The sequence below is a fragment of the Lolium perenne genome, chromosome 4 (assembly GCF_019359855.2).
Source record: "Lolium perenne isolate Kyuss_39 chromosome 4, Kyuss_2.0, whole genome shotgun sequence".
Taxonomy (NCBI): domain Eukaryota; kingdom Viridiplantae; phylum Streptophyta; class Magnoliopsida; order Poales; family Poaceae; genus Lolium; species Lolium perenne.
In genome coordinates, this window is record NC_067247.2 from 27,101,824 (window position 1) to 27,118,179 (window position 16,356).

At 46.3% G+C, this 16,356-nt stretch overlaps 1 protein-coding gene across 1 annotated transcript; it reads right to left on the minus strand.

The window, feature by feature from the left end:
* Nucleotides 1–1,252: 1,252 nt before the first annotated feature.
* LOC127291989 (pumilio homolog 24) lies at nt 1,253–6,785 on the minus strand. Its single transcript, XM_051321333.2, has 17 exons — nt 6,527–6,785; nt 6,336–6,389; nt 5,715–5,776; nt 5,554–5,635; nt 5,337–5,460; nt 5,128–5,211; nt 4,861–4,975; nt 4,546–4,696; nt 4,222–4,434; nt 3,904–3,975; nt 3,758–3,808; nt 3,623–3,673; nt 3,419–3,526; nt 3,157–3,342; nt 2,540–2,614; nt 1,799–2,037; nt 1,253–1,594 (listed from the first exon to the last, which is right to left on the minus strand). The coding sequence occupies exons 1-17, from the start codon at nt 6,716–6,718 to the stop codon at nt 1,462–1,464; spliced, it is 1,992 nt and encodes a 663-aa protein (XP_051177293.1). The 5' UTR covers nt 6,719–6,785; the 3' UTR covers nt 1,253–1,461.
* Nucleotides 6,786–16,356: the final 9,571 nt, after the last annotated feature.

A 16,356-nucleotide genomic window follows, 5' to 3' on the forward strand; every position in this document is an offset into this window, starting at 1 on the left:
CGGGCGGCGGCGGGCACTGAGGCTGAGCGGGATGTCCGGCGAGCGCGGCAGCGGGCGGCTACGAAGCGCGTGCGCTGCACGGCCGGATGCTTGGAGGTCAGGTGAGCCTCCAGTATTCTTCTGGTTGCCGGCGGCAGGTGGCCAGACCGCCCTCTTCAACTCCGGCCCGTCGTTGAAGCGATGCAGACATCCCTGAGGGCGGCGGCAACGTTCAATTCTTTGAGCACATTGGCGGCGCGGTTGCAGGTTTGCCGAGGTGCTGCTGTCCGGACGAAAGTCCTACTCTCCGACGCTGGCGGCACCCACGGGTGCCGCAACCTTCTTGAAGGCGGTGTTTCGGGGACTTATAGTTCTTCCTTGGTCAGGCTCTGCATTTCTCCGGGGGGGAACCCTAGATCTCTTTGATCCGGCGATGGCGGCGCTACACGTCGCTTACCTCGATGGAGGCATCGTCTTCGGAGCTGCCACTCTGTGCTGGCTGGTTGGCGTTGCTGGGAGACAAGTGGTTGTTTGGCTTGGCCAGAGAGTGGATGCGGCATTGGTTGACCTTCTCTTAGTGATGTTCATGTCTACGGTGCAGTCTCGGTGGTTGTCGTCCTTCGATGGCGTATGAGGTTCTCATTGCCTCATGTTGTGCTCAGGCTTGCTCATTCGGTGATGGCGGAGGCAAGAGGAAGTGCGCAGTTCATCTCGGTGGAACTTTGCCCTTCGGTGATGCCGGCGGCTTTCGGTGTCGCGAGGTAACCTCGACAGTGGGATGCCCTTCGACGGCTGTTGCGACCTTCCTAGTTCGAGGCCAAGAGGATGTGCAGCGACTATCTTGGTGGAACTCTGCCCTTCGGTGGTGTTTGCGGCTCTCGGTGTCGCATCACGACCTCGGTAGTGGGATGCCTTTCGACAATGGCTGTGATGCTCCTAGTTCTTTCAAGGTGTAGAGTAATCGCTGAGCAAGCGAGTTTCGTTTCTTTGCACTGCCTCGACTTCAAGATCCTTTCGGCTTCTCCTTCAACACTCCTTCCTGCTCTTCTCGGTCTGTTGCTGGATGCTTAGTTGCTAGGCTTGGCGGTGTCATTTCTGTTTTCTCCTTTCTCCTTCAGACTTGTAATTTGACTCTGTACTTGAGACTTGGCTGAATATTTGTTCAAGCTGGCTTATGCCTGCCTTAGTTACAGTCAAAAAAATAAGTATCCCCCGCTAATAATTTGAGAATTGGACGAATAATATCTGGCTGCCCTACAAAAATGGACCAAGATTGTATCTCGAGTACAACAAGATATACACCAAAATAGGCAAGATTTTGTTCACGGTACAGAGTTGGTAGGACCATTCCATACTCATTGGTGCAAACTAACATTATCATGACAAAGCCAAGTGACAAAATTTCATCTATCACGCAAGATATGGACACCCATCTTTGCTTGCTTGTGTTGCTGTCCATGGCCAAAGGCCTGTCAAGAAAGCTCACTTCTTCTCCGCTGCTTTATGGTCTGGAATTTTCAGTTTGCCACCATCAACCAGCAGCTGCAGCTCGGATTTTGCAAGATCTTTCACCTTGGAATCTGAAGATTCCAGATATGCAGCGACCACCTTGGAACTGCATTGACCAAGAAGTTCAGAAGAAACGAAGCTCATCAGACAGAGCCAAGCATACCAAACAGAACTTACGTAAGCAACACGAAAGAGTACAGTAATACGTAAATTTTGAAATTTCATTCATGCATGGTTCACAAATTGATGAACAGAACAGGGTTATATGGCTTTGAAAGAAGAGTCATATCGAGGAGTAAATTTGAGGTACCTGTATCCATCAGCATATAACTTGCACTTCCCTTCAAGAGCCTTCTCCCAGAGGGTAGCAGCAAATGCAGGAGAGTCAAGTATCATTTTTCGGATTACACGGCTCGAATGGAAGTTCTCAAAGGCATGTTCAATGTCCTCTGACTTCGGACGTGCTGCATCAGAAGCTATTGCATCATGAAGTAGGTGGATCTGTTCAGTGATGCCCTCCAAAACATTATCTTTTCCACCAACAGCAACCTTGCAAAATGGAATCTCGGTGAGCATAACTGCAGCACCTCTTATAAAGCAAAAAAATGTGTACTATGATAACTTTCATTAATAGTCCATTACCCATTTGAATCAAGAGACAGACCAAGAAAACAATGGGTAGTTCTGTGTGCAAACTGGAGTACAATATTTTATTTCATAGGAGGTAGATTCATCATTAAGAAAAGAAAAATGAATGAAAGATATACTACGTATAGGTCTAAGGATTAACACACCCCATAGAAAAAGTTTCATCAAATTATAAGAGCTTTTCCACATCAGAGAATAATGACCAGGAACCTCCTTTTGAAACAAAGCTCTACAATGTCTATCTCTTATGAAGAAAAACAGAAATTCATCTTAACAGTTTATCAGAAGGCCATGTACCTAATATGTATAAGGTTTCCCTTTCATGAAGAACAATCATAAATGAATGAATATTATCATAAGATATATACGGATATACAACGCAAACATGGACCAATGGGATTACCTCATATAATACATCTTTGCCGAAGTTTGTTCGAAGTAACTCTCCAACATTTTCAACACAAGTCTTGATGAGAGTCTGCAAAGAAAAAGAAACACGTACATTATTATCCTCTAAAGCCTATTAGGAGCAAACCCCAATGCATAATCTCCAATCAAACCAAATTTAGTGTTGCACTTGTGTTATCACGGGAAATAAGATCATCATGCAGCAAGATAATCACTAACCCTGTTTGCAACTAAACCAGGCAGACAGTCTGTAGGCTAAGATAAAACAGTAGAACCCAATGATGCACACCCACATCTTCTAATTCTGTACTACATGTGTGTACTACACAAGATAACTACCACTGCGTGAATTTTGGCTTGCTTCCTATAGCAAGGTTAGAGGAGTCACTGCACACTGTAATGCTGTATACGATGGGAATACGGGCTTTGTAACTAATGAGAGCCTAGTCATGTTGCGACTAGGGGTTCTGTGACAAATTGTCAACCTTAAATAGTATAGTAGCACTATTGCAATAGTAACAAATGTATTTTTTCTTTAGGGGGCAAAGTACATGCTTTATTAGAACTGCTGTTGGATAGAAAAATAGAAAGCTAAATACATGTTACGAGTACCTCAGCAAGATCACTTTTCATCAACAATTCATGTCGCCGCTGAAATGGGTCTTTCTTGCTGTCAGATGCAACCAGTGTGTCTGCTGAAACCACATGTTCTTTGTCATCTGAACCGCCCTGTTCTTTGTCAGCTACAGCATCCAACTTACTCTCCAAGTTAACAGTAGCACTCTCCGAAGCCTCATCCTGAACAAAAAAGAGCAAATATTTGGTACTTGTTTTTCTTCGAAGTAATAAACAGCAAACAGAGTAGCTAACTTGCCTTTGAAATAAGGGAATGCACGCTGTAATTCAGACAAGTCAAATCAGTTGGAGTTAGATAGCGTGAGCAAAGTGGGCGAAGTAGCTGTAGCAGTGGGCGTCTACCATTCTGATCCAGCAAAGAGATCCATCAGAATTAGTCTCATGTGCATTTAATTAATTAATAAAAAAGGACAAATCAGAAGCTAGGTAGTCCTTTTCTTACCTTGTCAAATACGAGTTGCTTTAACTGCTTTGTCAGCTCTTGAATAACTTGCTACAAAAATTGAAGGGAACGCTTCAACTTGCTTGTAATGGCAGTATAACACTCACTTTAAGTAAACGATTAGTGGTTGCTAACCTTGGTAACAAGTTTTGTGTCATCAACAATGGAGAGAAGACAAACAAGAAACTGGATAAAAGAGACAGGTTAGTACAGGTGACGATAAATCACATGGAAGCATAAAATGATCTCAAGTTACTGTTGCATATGGAGACATCACTTACAAGGCACCCATAATCATTGGTAGCAAGCTTCATAATGTGCCCCTTCAAGCTTTTGATAATCTTCTTCCTATCCTGAAGTGCATTACGATGTTAAATGGCAACATTACACTGGGAAAAAGCGGGAAGCAAAAAAAATACTAATGCTTAATGAATAAGCAGCACGCAGAATTGATTAATGCAAAGTTCAATTCGAATGATTCTTAAGTGTCCCTGAAATCTACAACTGTTTTTGAATCAACATCTAATAAACAGACGAGTGAGCAAGTTACGCCAAGTGATTGGCTGATTGGTCTGAAAATTGTATTTCAGAAGAGATACCTTCGCACTGCCATGCTTGAGGCAAGCAAGCCCTAGTTTTAATCCTTCCCTTGTGTGCATGATCCGAATGAGAAGTGGTTCTGAAGATCTTTTCTTCTTAGCCTTTGTTTTCGTTGGTACTTCAGGGACAGCTGATAATTCATCTCCATCTATGACAGCTGACCCTTGAGTAAGATGTGGGATTAATTGACGAATAACGTCTGAGGCAGATGTCTACAAAAACAGACATACATTAGATGGTGTGATAAGCTGAAGAAAAAGTTCGCCGAAATGGGGATCTTTGTTGTACAAATAGGGCAGACATGTCAAAAAAATCACATTTACCTTATCAGCAATTGTTAAGTATTCCAATAGGACAGTGTGTACTATGGAGTACTCAACAATACCTTTCTCCAAAATTGGCTGGATAATAGTAGTCATATACTGCCGGACAGATGATTTCTGTAATCCAAGCTTGGAAATTGTTTCTACCAAACTGAAAAAATAGAGTTCAATTTTAGGGTATTGCACCAGCCAAATAACTGCAGCCACCTATGACAGGATAATGGATAACTACAATGAAAAAATTTACCCATGATAGATAAAAGTTGAGGGTGAACTTCAAAGCAGATATATGACAAGACATTATAGTATGCCAACCTGCATGATTTCTGTTCGGTCAGGTCCTTAAACAGCTGAAGCTCAGTGGAGTACAATTCTAACAACAAACTTCTTCTCTGAGGTGGTGTCGCCCGCTGAAATGCGCAGTCAACAACTGAAAGAAAGATTGAAATTACAATGGAATCCATTACTTGTATACAAAACAAGAACATATCCATACGATGGTACAGAAGCATTAACTCCTGCCGCTACTATATATGGCGAGTTTCCAACAAGTTTATGACAGTATCACGTAGCAACACATACCTGCTGCTCCTATCGTGTGACGAAGTAGGGAAGCAACTTTACCATGAACAGAAGAAATGAACCAGGCAAACTGTTTTTTGGTGGCTGCAGTGACAGGCAAGAGATATGTTAATAAAACTATAAGGATTATCAAACAATGGAGCAACATTCCATAGTATATAACAACTCCATATTGAGTGAGTTCTGGAGTAAACCGTAAAAAGACTTACCGAGTTTTACGAGCTTCTTCACGAGGAAAACAGCGTATTTCTGGCGAGAAAGAGCGAGCAGATGCGGCTGCAGGGCAACGAAAATAGCATCCCTCTCCGGCTGCGAGCACCACTTGACGCATGTCTGCCGGGGGAAAACATGTGCGGCAATCAGAACAAGTGCTAGACTAGAAGAGGGGAGCAACATGCTCATAAGGAATGCGTCTGGTCAACTTACTTGAAGAACACGTGCAGTCACATGGTTCCCAGCAATTTCCATGTATTTACCATCCATTTTACGGAGAGCCTCGGTCACTAGCCTGTACAGGCGATAAGCTCGTCGACGTAAGAATTTGAACACGAGTCACAACTGAAAAAGGCTTGGAGAGTGGCACTTACTTGGATCTATTCTCCTTGCTTACATCGTGGCATCGCATCTTCTCCCACAGTACGGTAAGTTCCTGGTGAACATTTAGGTGTGCCAAGCAGAGCAAATCAGGGTTGTCCGAAATATGGGTATTGTATCATCATACAAAGGCTTGGGTTCTGAATAAAAACGTGGTGATTCAAGCAGATATTGGTACTGTCTAGTGGTACAAAAGGTTTGCGGTTATCAGGATGAAATTCAGGTTTATGACATGATCATCGTCGTCATTATTACAAGTAGTGGTAGGAACAAGGCAGAAGTTGTAGGTTTCCGTAGAGACGCTAGAGGCGTTATTGCACTGTTGGTTGATAATGTAGTGCTGCTGTCTACTGGGAAGTGGGAACAAGGACTGTTTTTTTTGCATGCCAAGCAAATAAATCAAGTGGTCATGGTTAACACGTGATCATCCATCGTCACCAGTGTTAGACAGAGAGGTCTATTATTAATCGATATGATGATGCAAGTAATGCTGTCTTAAGTTTGCGCATCGAAGAGCCGGTGCTGCAGCGGTAGCAGACATTATCAAAGCTATAGCCAATAGCAGTTTCGCTGCACACCCAAATCGAAGCAGTTGGTGCGAGGAGCATAGTTACCTTCTCGAGGTTGTAGTTGGGCTTCCTCTTCATCTTCCTGGACTCGGACATTTCCTGCCACGGTTCCAGCACACGACGCAAACTTGAGCTCAGTTTCAGTTTCACAAGGCCACTATTCGCGCTCTAAGCAACAACAGGGCCTAGGCGCCAGCAAACTGGACAGAAAAGCAAGCAGGCACTAGCGGTGGTACCTTGGCAGCGACGCGCTTGTCCCTGGCTGTGACCGGCTGCCCGCCACCGCCGCCGCCGCGGGGCGCGGGCGCGTCGTAGGACTTGTTCCGCTTCACGCCGCCATCGCCTCCGCCGCCCTTCCCTGCGGAGTGCTTCCCCGCGGCGTCGCGCTTCCGCTTGTTGCCGCCCTGGACGTCGGCGCCGCCGGCCATGGCGAGAGGTGGGGGTGTCGGCGACCGGTGGGTGGTCGAGGGAGGGGGTTTACTGGGAGCGGTGGAGGAGGAGGCCCGACGACATGATTTTAGGGTTTATACGCTCCTAAGACGAGTGGGCCTTCTACACGGGCCCGTCCAGAAGCCAGCCCGTGATCTCGCGGTGGGCGTATCTTCCGGACGTTGGGCCTGGCCCATACAGCTCATCGTTCTGAGAGATGAAAGCGAGGAGGGGCAGCGCGGTCATTTCGGGTGGCTGCGCGGGAGAGGTGGCGCTGCCGCGCGGGCGTTTTTTGCTTTTCCCGCCGCGCGCGCCAACGGATTGGTTTCTGGTGGGGTCGTGCGTGGTGCGCCGAGCCACGCAGCGGATAAGGGCTCCTCGTTTTGCGCGCTGGTGTCGGCGTGTGATCCGGTGCGGACCGGCTGGGCGTGTGGCCGCGAGCGGGGCGACGGTCGCGTGCTCCGGACCGCGCACACGGGCCACTGGCGAGTGAAGCCGGAAACCTGCGGGCGCCGCCGCCTCGGGATGGAGTAGATTTTTTTTCTGGTCGCCTAGGCTACGCCGCCAGCCTACATACACTCGCAGTCTCGCACTCTGGTCCTAGGCCTGATCATGCCTGCAGCGGCTGACTTGACGTGCCACAGCAGCGCCTTGGAGCACAAGAAGAAGCACATTTTCTTCAACTTGAAGCTGTGACCCTACTGCCTCCGTCCCAGCAATTTTAACGGTCAGGCTCCAGCGGCGGGCCGCATTTTAGGCGACGTATTTTAGGCGCAGGTCAGAATTTAAAAAAATATGAAATAGCGTCGACTTTGCACGAAATTACAGCCGCAAATTGAGGGCTGAAACAAGCACACATTGACAAAGCTCACGTACCGGGTCGTCCATCGTCGGGGCAGGCAGCGCAATTTCGTCGAACAGGATGCGGGACTGCGGCATGCTCTCCTCCGGCACCCGGCGCGTCTTCTGTGTCGCGCCCGGGCAGGAGTCACCGCTTCTAGGCGTCCGGTTGAGGTCGGAATCCGCGCCCGGTCAACTTCACCGGCGTTAGCTCCAAGGGATGTTTGCTCCGCATCCATGGCGGTAGCTACGGCGGTGAGGACGTCCATCGCTTCTGGACTGGAAATGCGGCCCAACGCGGAGGGCACGACTGCGCAGGTCGGCGAGCCCGCCGAACCCGCACTCCGCCTGGGAAAGGGCGCAGTGGTCGCCCTGGCCGGAGTCCCCGCCGCCCTCCGGCGTTTCGAGCTGGAACAGCGCTTCGCCGCCAGGGGGCGTCGGCGTCGATCGACTAGTACTACTGGGGGTAGTATTGCCGTCGGCCACCGTGCTCGCAAACCCTGGCTAGGGTTTACTTTTTTTTTTAGTTTAAAGCCCATATAGGGCTTTCTTTTATGTAAAAATTGCCCAAAATAGGGCTAAGTTTAACTACCAACTAGTTTAAATTAATTTTTTGTTGTTTTTCTTTTTCATTTTCATTTTTGTTTTTTATTACATATGCGTTGCGTTCGCGCGTTGGGCGCAGCGTGCGACCCAGACGGACACGCGGACGTGGGCCGCTGTCCGCAAATCCGTCGGCCACCCAAACGGCCCAAAACGGACGGCCCAGCGCGTCTGTTTGGGTCGCGCGGTTGGAGATGCCCTTAACTACTAACTACATGTGGCACCCCCGGGATCAGGGTTAGACAAATATCAGATCTTCGTCTGACATAAGCCTAACCTAGAGCTCGAGAGACTACAGTAAGAGAATCGGTAACACAATAGTGACTCTACGACTCCAAGGAGTAATACAAGCTCATAACTGAGCGAAGAACCAAAGCATTACAAGCAGAGGTCACTGACCTGACATACATCAGTCAACGGAAGCGAAGTTATGCTATTAGACATAGCAAGATAGCAAAAGGCCTAAGAGGCCAGGAGCATAACGGCGACGTCCCAGCCCATAGATTCCAGGCTGCCACCTGGGAACCCCAAGCTACTAGTCGATGTCGACTTAGAAACCACCATCTGTTGGAGCGACTTCTTCTGAAACAAAAGCATGCAAAGCTGAGTACAGGGACTCAGCAAGACTTAGTACAACCTTTTAGCAAAGCAGGTATGCGGGCTTTCTGTAGAGCTTCTTTTGCGTAAAGCCAGTTTTCCTTTGTAAGATAAGAGAGAAGAGAAGCTCGACTACTCAGAACCTTTGAAAGGGGATAAGAGAGCGACATCTCTATCTCTATTGATCATCATATTGTATCCACCAATATTCATCATCTCGAACCACTATCCTCGGATTACCCCCTCAACACCCGAAGAAGGTATCCGTAAACACACATTGTTTGCCAAGTTTTACGAGTAGGTTCAAGTTGTCTATGATCACAGAATCCATTCCCAAGTCGTCCGTAACCGTGGACACGGCTTTTCGAAAAGATTTAACCCTGCAGGGGTGCACAACTTTACCCACACGTACCAGCCGACTCTTAATGCCAGATCATAAGCTCTCTTCCATGGAAAGCCGGCAGAGGGTGGCTGACCACGACCTTTACCTTGCTGTCGCCGAGACCATGAGTCACGCGCTAAGGATTGTTCCGCCGTAACGGGTCAAGTCCCGAAGTCGGTCCTTAACGATGTGAGGCGAGGTGGGTTTCCCCAGGGACTCTAACCCCAGCCACCACGGCCACGCTTACCTACCTGTATGCTATGCACCTTTTCACAAACATTTTTGATGCATATGTCCAAATAACGCGCAAACTATGTGACTCATGAAATCTACTAGGCAAGTTAGTGAGTCGAGAGGGTACCATAATAGGGCCTCGCGTGGTTGTACGCTCAGTCTTGGTTCAAGAGGCGAGAACTCGGTTCCTAGGGTCGGCAGAAACGAAACAACCCACCACATCCCAATGTGGCCTCTCGTCTGAGCCTTTAATCATGTTTAACAACATCTCTATACTTACCACGTCAACCTGTCATGCTATTTTCATTTCATTGTAAGGCTCCAGTCCGAAGACCGGAGTGGTAGCGTAACAAACTAAGCATGGCTAAGCATAAAGAGATAAAGGCTCTAGCGATGCACACATGCCCAACCTAGTTATGCTAGGAGCAGTGGATCAGTTATTTGAGGCTACAAGGGTGGAACATGCAATAGATAGGATAACTCTACCTATCGATAAAAGACAGTTGAATCGTATGCAATATGTAGGAACCAGAGTAAAAGCATTTCAAAATCATATATGAACCAGGCTAGGGCTTGCCTTTGTCCCTGACAAACCGAAGTGGATCTTCGATAATCTTATACTTGAATTGTTCGTCGGAGGACAGAAATTGATCATCACTGTTGTTGATCTTTGTCGTCTCAGACTCGTGCTTTATCGGTCGCGAAGAAGCAAATACTAGAAATAGAGAAATAACATTCAATACATGGCATCGATGCAATGCGCATACAAGGATGATGATATGGCATGTGAAAGTTATTGAAACTAACCCCATTGCATCATTGTCAAATTAAATGGAATTTCGAATGCATAAAACATTGCATTTCGATGACTTCCATAAAGTGGTATTTCGTTGTTCTAACAAAAATGTTAATTGAAGTTGCTTAACTATGCATGATGATATCATAAGTAGGTAGGTTTCATTTTTCTGAAGATTTTGATATATTATACACCTTTTTCTGATTTAATATGAATTACTTATGAATTTTACAAGTTTTATCCATTTTCTTCAATTTCTGGAAAATGTTAAATCTCTGACACACGTGGTCCACTGTCAGGATTTTATTAATTAACGAAATATTTCAAAAATGATTAAATTCCTGACGAGGGGGCCCACCTGTCAAAGCATTTTCCAAAATAGAAAATAAAAGAAATAAAAAGAAAATGCTGACACCGGGTCCCACCGGAGTCAACCGCCGGTGGTTGACCACGGCGGGCCGGCAGCGATGGCCGGCCGGCTCGGCCGCTACAGGGCGCCGCTGGACGCGCGGCCAGCGCGTTGGAACCGCGCCGACGCGGCAGTTAGGGAGGTGGCGGCGCCGCCCACTTTAGGTAGCCAAATGGCGCCGGCGTTGACGGCGCGCGGCGGGCATGGGCGTGTGCGGCGGGGACGATACGAGGGAGAGGGAGAGGGCGACGGGCGCGGGAGGAGCAGCAGCTCACCGGAAGCGCCGTGGTAGGCTCAGCTAGGCCGGGGGAGGCTGCAGCACCACGGCGGTCGCCGGAAGCTTCGCCGGCCTCGGAGAAGACGGTGTCGGCGGCGGCGATTGGAGCCTCCCTCGTCGATTCCTTTGACGGGGTGGAGCAGCAGGAGGAGGCGGAGCCTATGGTGGTGGCGGTTGGGCGCGGGGGTGGCCGGAGCGATGGCGGCGACGAGCGCCGGTCGGGCCGAGGGTTTGCTCGGGTGTGCGCAGAGAGAGGAAGAGAGGGCCAGGGGAGGGAGATGAGGATAGAGATGAGAGGGAGGGCGTCGGCGTCCTTATCCCCTCGTCCAGGGGCGGCGAGCGGCGGCGCGCCTCGCGGCCGGGATCGACGGCCGGCGCGGCGACAGGCAGCAGCCTGCCTGGCTGCAGGTAGAGGACAAGGGCATTTTTGCCCATACCCCCCTGGGGTTTGCTGTTTTCCAAGAAATTTTAAAAACAGGGTAAAAGCAATTATATTTTGTTGTTTTGGACTATTTTGAAAACCCAGAAACTCTCCAAACTTTGTACAAATATTGTGTGGCATTCTTTGAACAATTCATAAACACCACATAACAAGATTTTGAATGTTTTAAACATTTCAAATAGAGCTAGAACTTTGGAATTTAAGGTTTACACTTCATTTTGAAATGCAAATTTTTCCTAATGCATTTTAGATGATGCTCATGAATGCACAAACAATTCCTAATTAGGGTTTAGCAAAACAGGGATGTTACAACTCTACCCCCCTTACAAGAATCTCGTCCCCGAGATTCGTAAGGTAGGAAAAGAGAAGGTAACAAGAACTACACCGGTCTCTAACGAGCTTGTCGATACCGCGATGGTCTTCTTTGTTGAAGAAGTTGATCCACGACACCATGAAGAACTCTTCATTTGCTTTCTTCACCCTAAAGGAAAGAGGGAATAACTCTGGACGGTGGATCTTTACAAAGATCGAGTATCTCATGGTCAACTCATGGAAGGAGTGTCCAGAAACAACGTTTGAGCTGACAATCATGGAACACGTCAAGGTAACGGAGGAGACCGAAGAAGTTTCAAATTTGGTAGGCAATTGCTCCATGCTTGACAAGATTACGAAGGGACAAGGTAGCGAGGTTAAACTGCCTTTGATACCATGATGAGGCACTGTTAGAGAGGGTGACTCGTAGAAGCATAGAAGATTCCCAACCAGAGCTACTTTGGATTTAAGAATCATAGTCACTCTTTTGGTATGGGTACCTGAAATGATTGAGGTGTATTCAAAAGGCTGGGGACCATAGATGGCTGACGAATTCACACAACATGTGAACTGATTAGAATTTCAGGTACTAACCAACAGAAAGGGAAGGGTACTGGCAAGGGAAGTGCCAATGATCAACGGGGAGTGATATTTTTCCGAACGAAGTTGTTGTCACCGGAAGTAGTTTCAAGGTACTGACCGAGAGACATTTGGCAACACTGCTTATGATGTTCTCCTTGATGTTATAGTACCATTTTTAGGCTATTGACGAGCCTTCAGTACGTCATCGAGTGACGGTCAGACTTCGGAATTGAAAAGACATCATAAGGGCAACTCCTAGAATAAGTCACACAAGATCCTTATGGAGAGTGGTTATTCTTGATAATGCAAGAGATTATGGCATTAGTCCTTCCGACTAATTGTGTTAACCACGACATCCATCTTGCCGGATTTACAAAGAGACCTATGTCAAAAATCCTTGAGAAACACTAACCATTAATGCCGCTTGAGATTCAGCTTAGGTTAGGTGTAAAGATATTTCAGACTTAGAATGTCCGAATAGAAGATTTGCAACAGTTACCACCAAGGTAAATTTGCTAGATTCTCAAGATATAGACTATAATGTCAAGCTCCAAAAGATTGAGCCAGATTGCGTAATCCATATGGTTGCGACTGCCAGAGGCAATTGCGCGCATATAAACTTGCAATCTAACACCTTTGAGTCATTGTGCGGACATCAAAGAAGATAATGAAGTTATTAAGCTTCTTCTCTTTGAACAAACCAGTTAGTGGCTTGGTGTGCATAGAGAAACTTTTCAAGCAAATGGAGGCAACAACCTTCCATATCAAGAATACTTCGCAGATGCCTGACCGACTTGCGATGATTCCCGAGGAAAACAAAGGGAACTCGACTCAGATCCACGGCGACATCTTTCAGCAAATGCACGTGAACTAGAGAAGGTCACTTCCAACATCCAGAACACATACTTCATGATAACACAAAGATTGTTCTCAAAAGTTTCCAATATTAGTGCCACTTGTTCAATGTGAACCTCTTTAGACATGGAGGAAATAAGAATGTCATTGATGGGCTCAATGACAAACTTATCAAGATACTCCAATATGAGGGACTCATATTCTATATGGACTCGGCAGAAATATTGGTCAGACCAAAGGACATGAAGGTATACTCAGACGAGACACCATGAGTATAAACATCATCAAAATAGTCCTTGGAACTGAGTTTGATTTGATGATAGCCCAAGCTCAAATCAAATATGGGGAAGATAGCATATCCACATAGGAGATACTTCCTGACTTCAACACGAACAACACTAGACATCCCTTTAAAAAGAATCAAGTTGGATAGAGCTCTTGTCTTTCGACTCTCCAAGTTGTTGTTTAAGCTCAACCAATTAGTCCTGGGTATATTGTACGGTTTCTTGGGGAAAGGAGTAGTTCACAGAACTAACTAACTCATGAACTCGATAACACGGTCATGTAACAACATGGTAATACTTCTAGAAAGACAACTAGAATATCACGAACCACCGATATATCACTGAGTTCGAGAGGGGGTCTTGCTTTACAAAGCAACCGATGTGGTCTTAAGAGCTTTGGCATAACCTAACTCTTTGACCGAATATGTGAGCCTGAACAAATGAACTTGGCAGCACAATCAAACTTCGCTTAGTAATTAGCGAACCAATCATGCTAAGAATGACACAAATGTCATTGGATTTCGAAGCAATAAGAATTGCTAAGAATCTCGGATAGCCACATCAATACAAACACCCCAACATTCCTAAGCACGGACAGCTCGGAGGAAGGGCGAGTAAAGATATGTAAGAGCATCACTTCATCAATAAGGCCATGATACAAAGCACGACCTCATGATATAGAAGAGGGTGATACTCCAAGGTAGAACAGAACAGAAGCTAACGAGGCCTCTTAATCTGCGGATTACAATACTTTGACCAAGTCCTAGAAATGGACAAGGTACTGGAGTTTGTTTCTCCTGACATACCAAAGTGAAATGTCTTGACGAACCACAAGAGCAACATACACTGGAAACACCAATGCACATTTACCAGTTGGTTGCTAACTAGCAGACAAAGATCGGAAAGCGACTAAAGAGGAGGAACACAATCAGGAACAGAATTCCTGAGAGGTAGATGCACAAATTAACGCTTATGTGAAACTCATGCTGAAAAAGAAGGTGTGGCAGAGTTACAGATATAGATGAGAGACTCACAAAGAGCACTCTTATCGTGATCCATTTGGTTCAATGAGAGAACCTCTGCGATAGCTAGTGGAAGGGAAAGATCTTTATTGCCGCAATTCAACACGACAATAACCACAAGCTTGAAGGCTAGAACGATTTGAATTTAGCCATCCCGGTGTAATGTATGAACATTAACACTAGTGTTTTATGGCATGGATCTTGGGTTAAAGGCCAGCTTCATGTACTAAGATTCCTAAAATAGAATTCAGCACATTCGGGGACCTTAGGTTCAAGTTCAAGGGTTTAAAAACCGAGAAAAGAGTAACTACTAAATGAGTGACACAAAAGACACTACGAGGTAGTAGTCACGATGTACCATCTAAAAGCAATGCATAGCTTCTGAAGTACCAAGCAATTAGAAAGGAGGCATTCAAGGCGAAAGGAAACCTCGAAACCGGGAACAGAATGATGTGGAACCCACAAAATAGAAAGATCATGATGGAAGGAGATCTCTCTATTAAAAACAAAACAAAGGGTAATCATAGAACACACACGACTTTAGAGAACTCTATACTAGGTCAACTGGTTTAGAAACGATCCGCCCTTGAGGCACCTAAGTTTGAAAGACTAGAAGAGATAGAAAAACTTTCAAATCAACACAAGGTAAGGCACCTTAGAATTAGAGCGATACCAGATAAGGAATAAAAGGAAGCCTAATCAGATTTTCGCAAATATTTTTAGCTTTCAAATAGTTTTCACAAACACTAGACTCAACATCGACCAATAGAAAGGGTTTTCCTACAGGCAGTCCTGCTCTGATACCAAAACCTGTGGCACCCCCGGGATCAGGGTTAGACAAATATCAGATCTTCGTCTGACATAAGCCTAACCTAGAGCTCGAGAGACTACAGTGAGAGAATCGGTAACACAACAGTGACTCTACGACTCCAAGGAGTAATACAAGCTCATAACTGAGCGAAGAACCAAAGCATTACAAGCAGAGGTCACTGACCTGACATACATCAGTCAACGGAAGCGAAGTTATGCTATTAGACATAGCAAGATAGCAAAAGGCCTAAGAGGCCAGGAGCATAACGGCGACGTCCCAGCCCATAGATTCCAGGCTGCCACCTGGGAACCCCAAGCTACTCGTCGATGTCGACTTAGAAACCACCATCTGTTGGAGCGACTTCTTCTGAAACAAAAGCATGCAAAGCTGAGTACAGGGACTCAGCAAGACTTAGTACAACCTTTTAGCAAAGCAGGTATGCGGGCTTTCTGTAGAGCTTCTTTTGCGTAAAGCCAGTTTTCCTTTGTAAGATAAGAGAGAAGAGAAGCTCGACTACTCAGAACCTTTGAAAGGGGATAAGAGAGCGACATCTCTATCTCTATTGATCATCATATTGTATCCACCAATCTTCATCATCTCGAACCACTATCCTCGGATTACCCCCTCAACACCCGAAGAAGGTATCCGTAAACACACATTGTTTGCCAAGTTTTACGAGTAGGTTCAAGTTGTCTATGATCACAGAATCCATTCCCAAGTCGTCCGTAACCGTGGACACGGCTTTTCGAAAAGATTTAACCCTGCAGGGGTGCACAACTTTACCCACACGTACCAGCCGACTCTTAATGCCAGATCATAAGCTCTCTTCCATGGAAAGCCGGCAGAGGGTGGCTGACCACGACCTTTACCTTGCTGTCGCCGAGACCATGAGTCACGCGCTAAGGATTGTTCCGCCGTAACGGGTCAAGTCCCGAAGTCGGTCCTTAACGATGTGAGGCGAGGTGGGTTTCCCCAGGGACTCTAACCCCAGCCACCACGGCCACGCTTACCTACCTGTATGCTATGCACCTTTTCACAAACATTTTTGATGCATATGTCCAAATAACGCGCAAACTATGTGACTCATGGAATCTACTAGGCAAGTTAGTGAGTCGAGAGGGTACCATAATAGGGCCTCGCGTGGTTGTACGCTCAGTCTTGGTTCAAGAGGCGAGAACTCGGTTCCTAGGG

Coding starts and splice junctions, on each gene's coding strand:
- LOC127291989 (XM_051321333.2), bottom strand. CDS start 6,718: ATGGCCGGCGGCGCCGACGTCCAGGGCGGCAACAAGCGGAAGCGCGAC. Junction 3,343..3,418: donor TGCATTCCCTTATTTCAAAG/GCAAGTTAGCTA, acceptor TTTTTTGTTCAG/GATGAGGCTTCGGAGAGTGC. Junction 2,038..2,539: donor GCAAAGATGTATTATATGAG/GTAATCCCATTG, acceptor CCATTTTGCAAG/GTTGCTGTTGGTGGAAAAGA.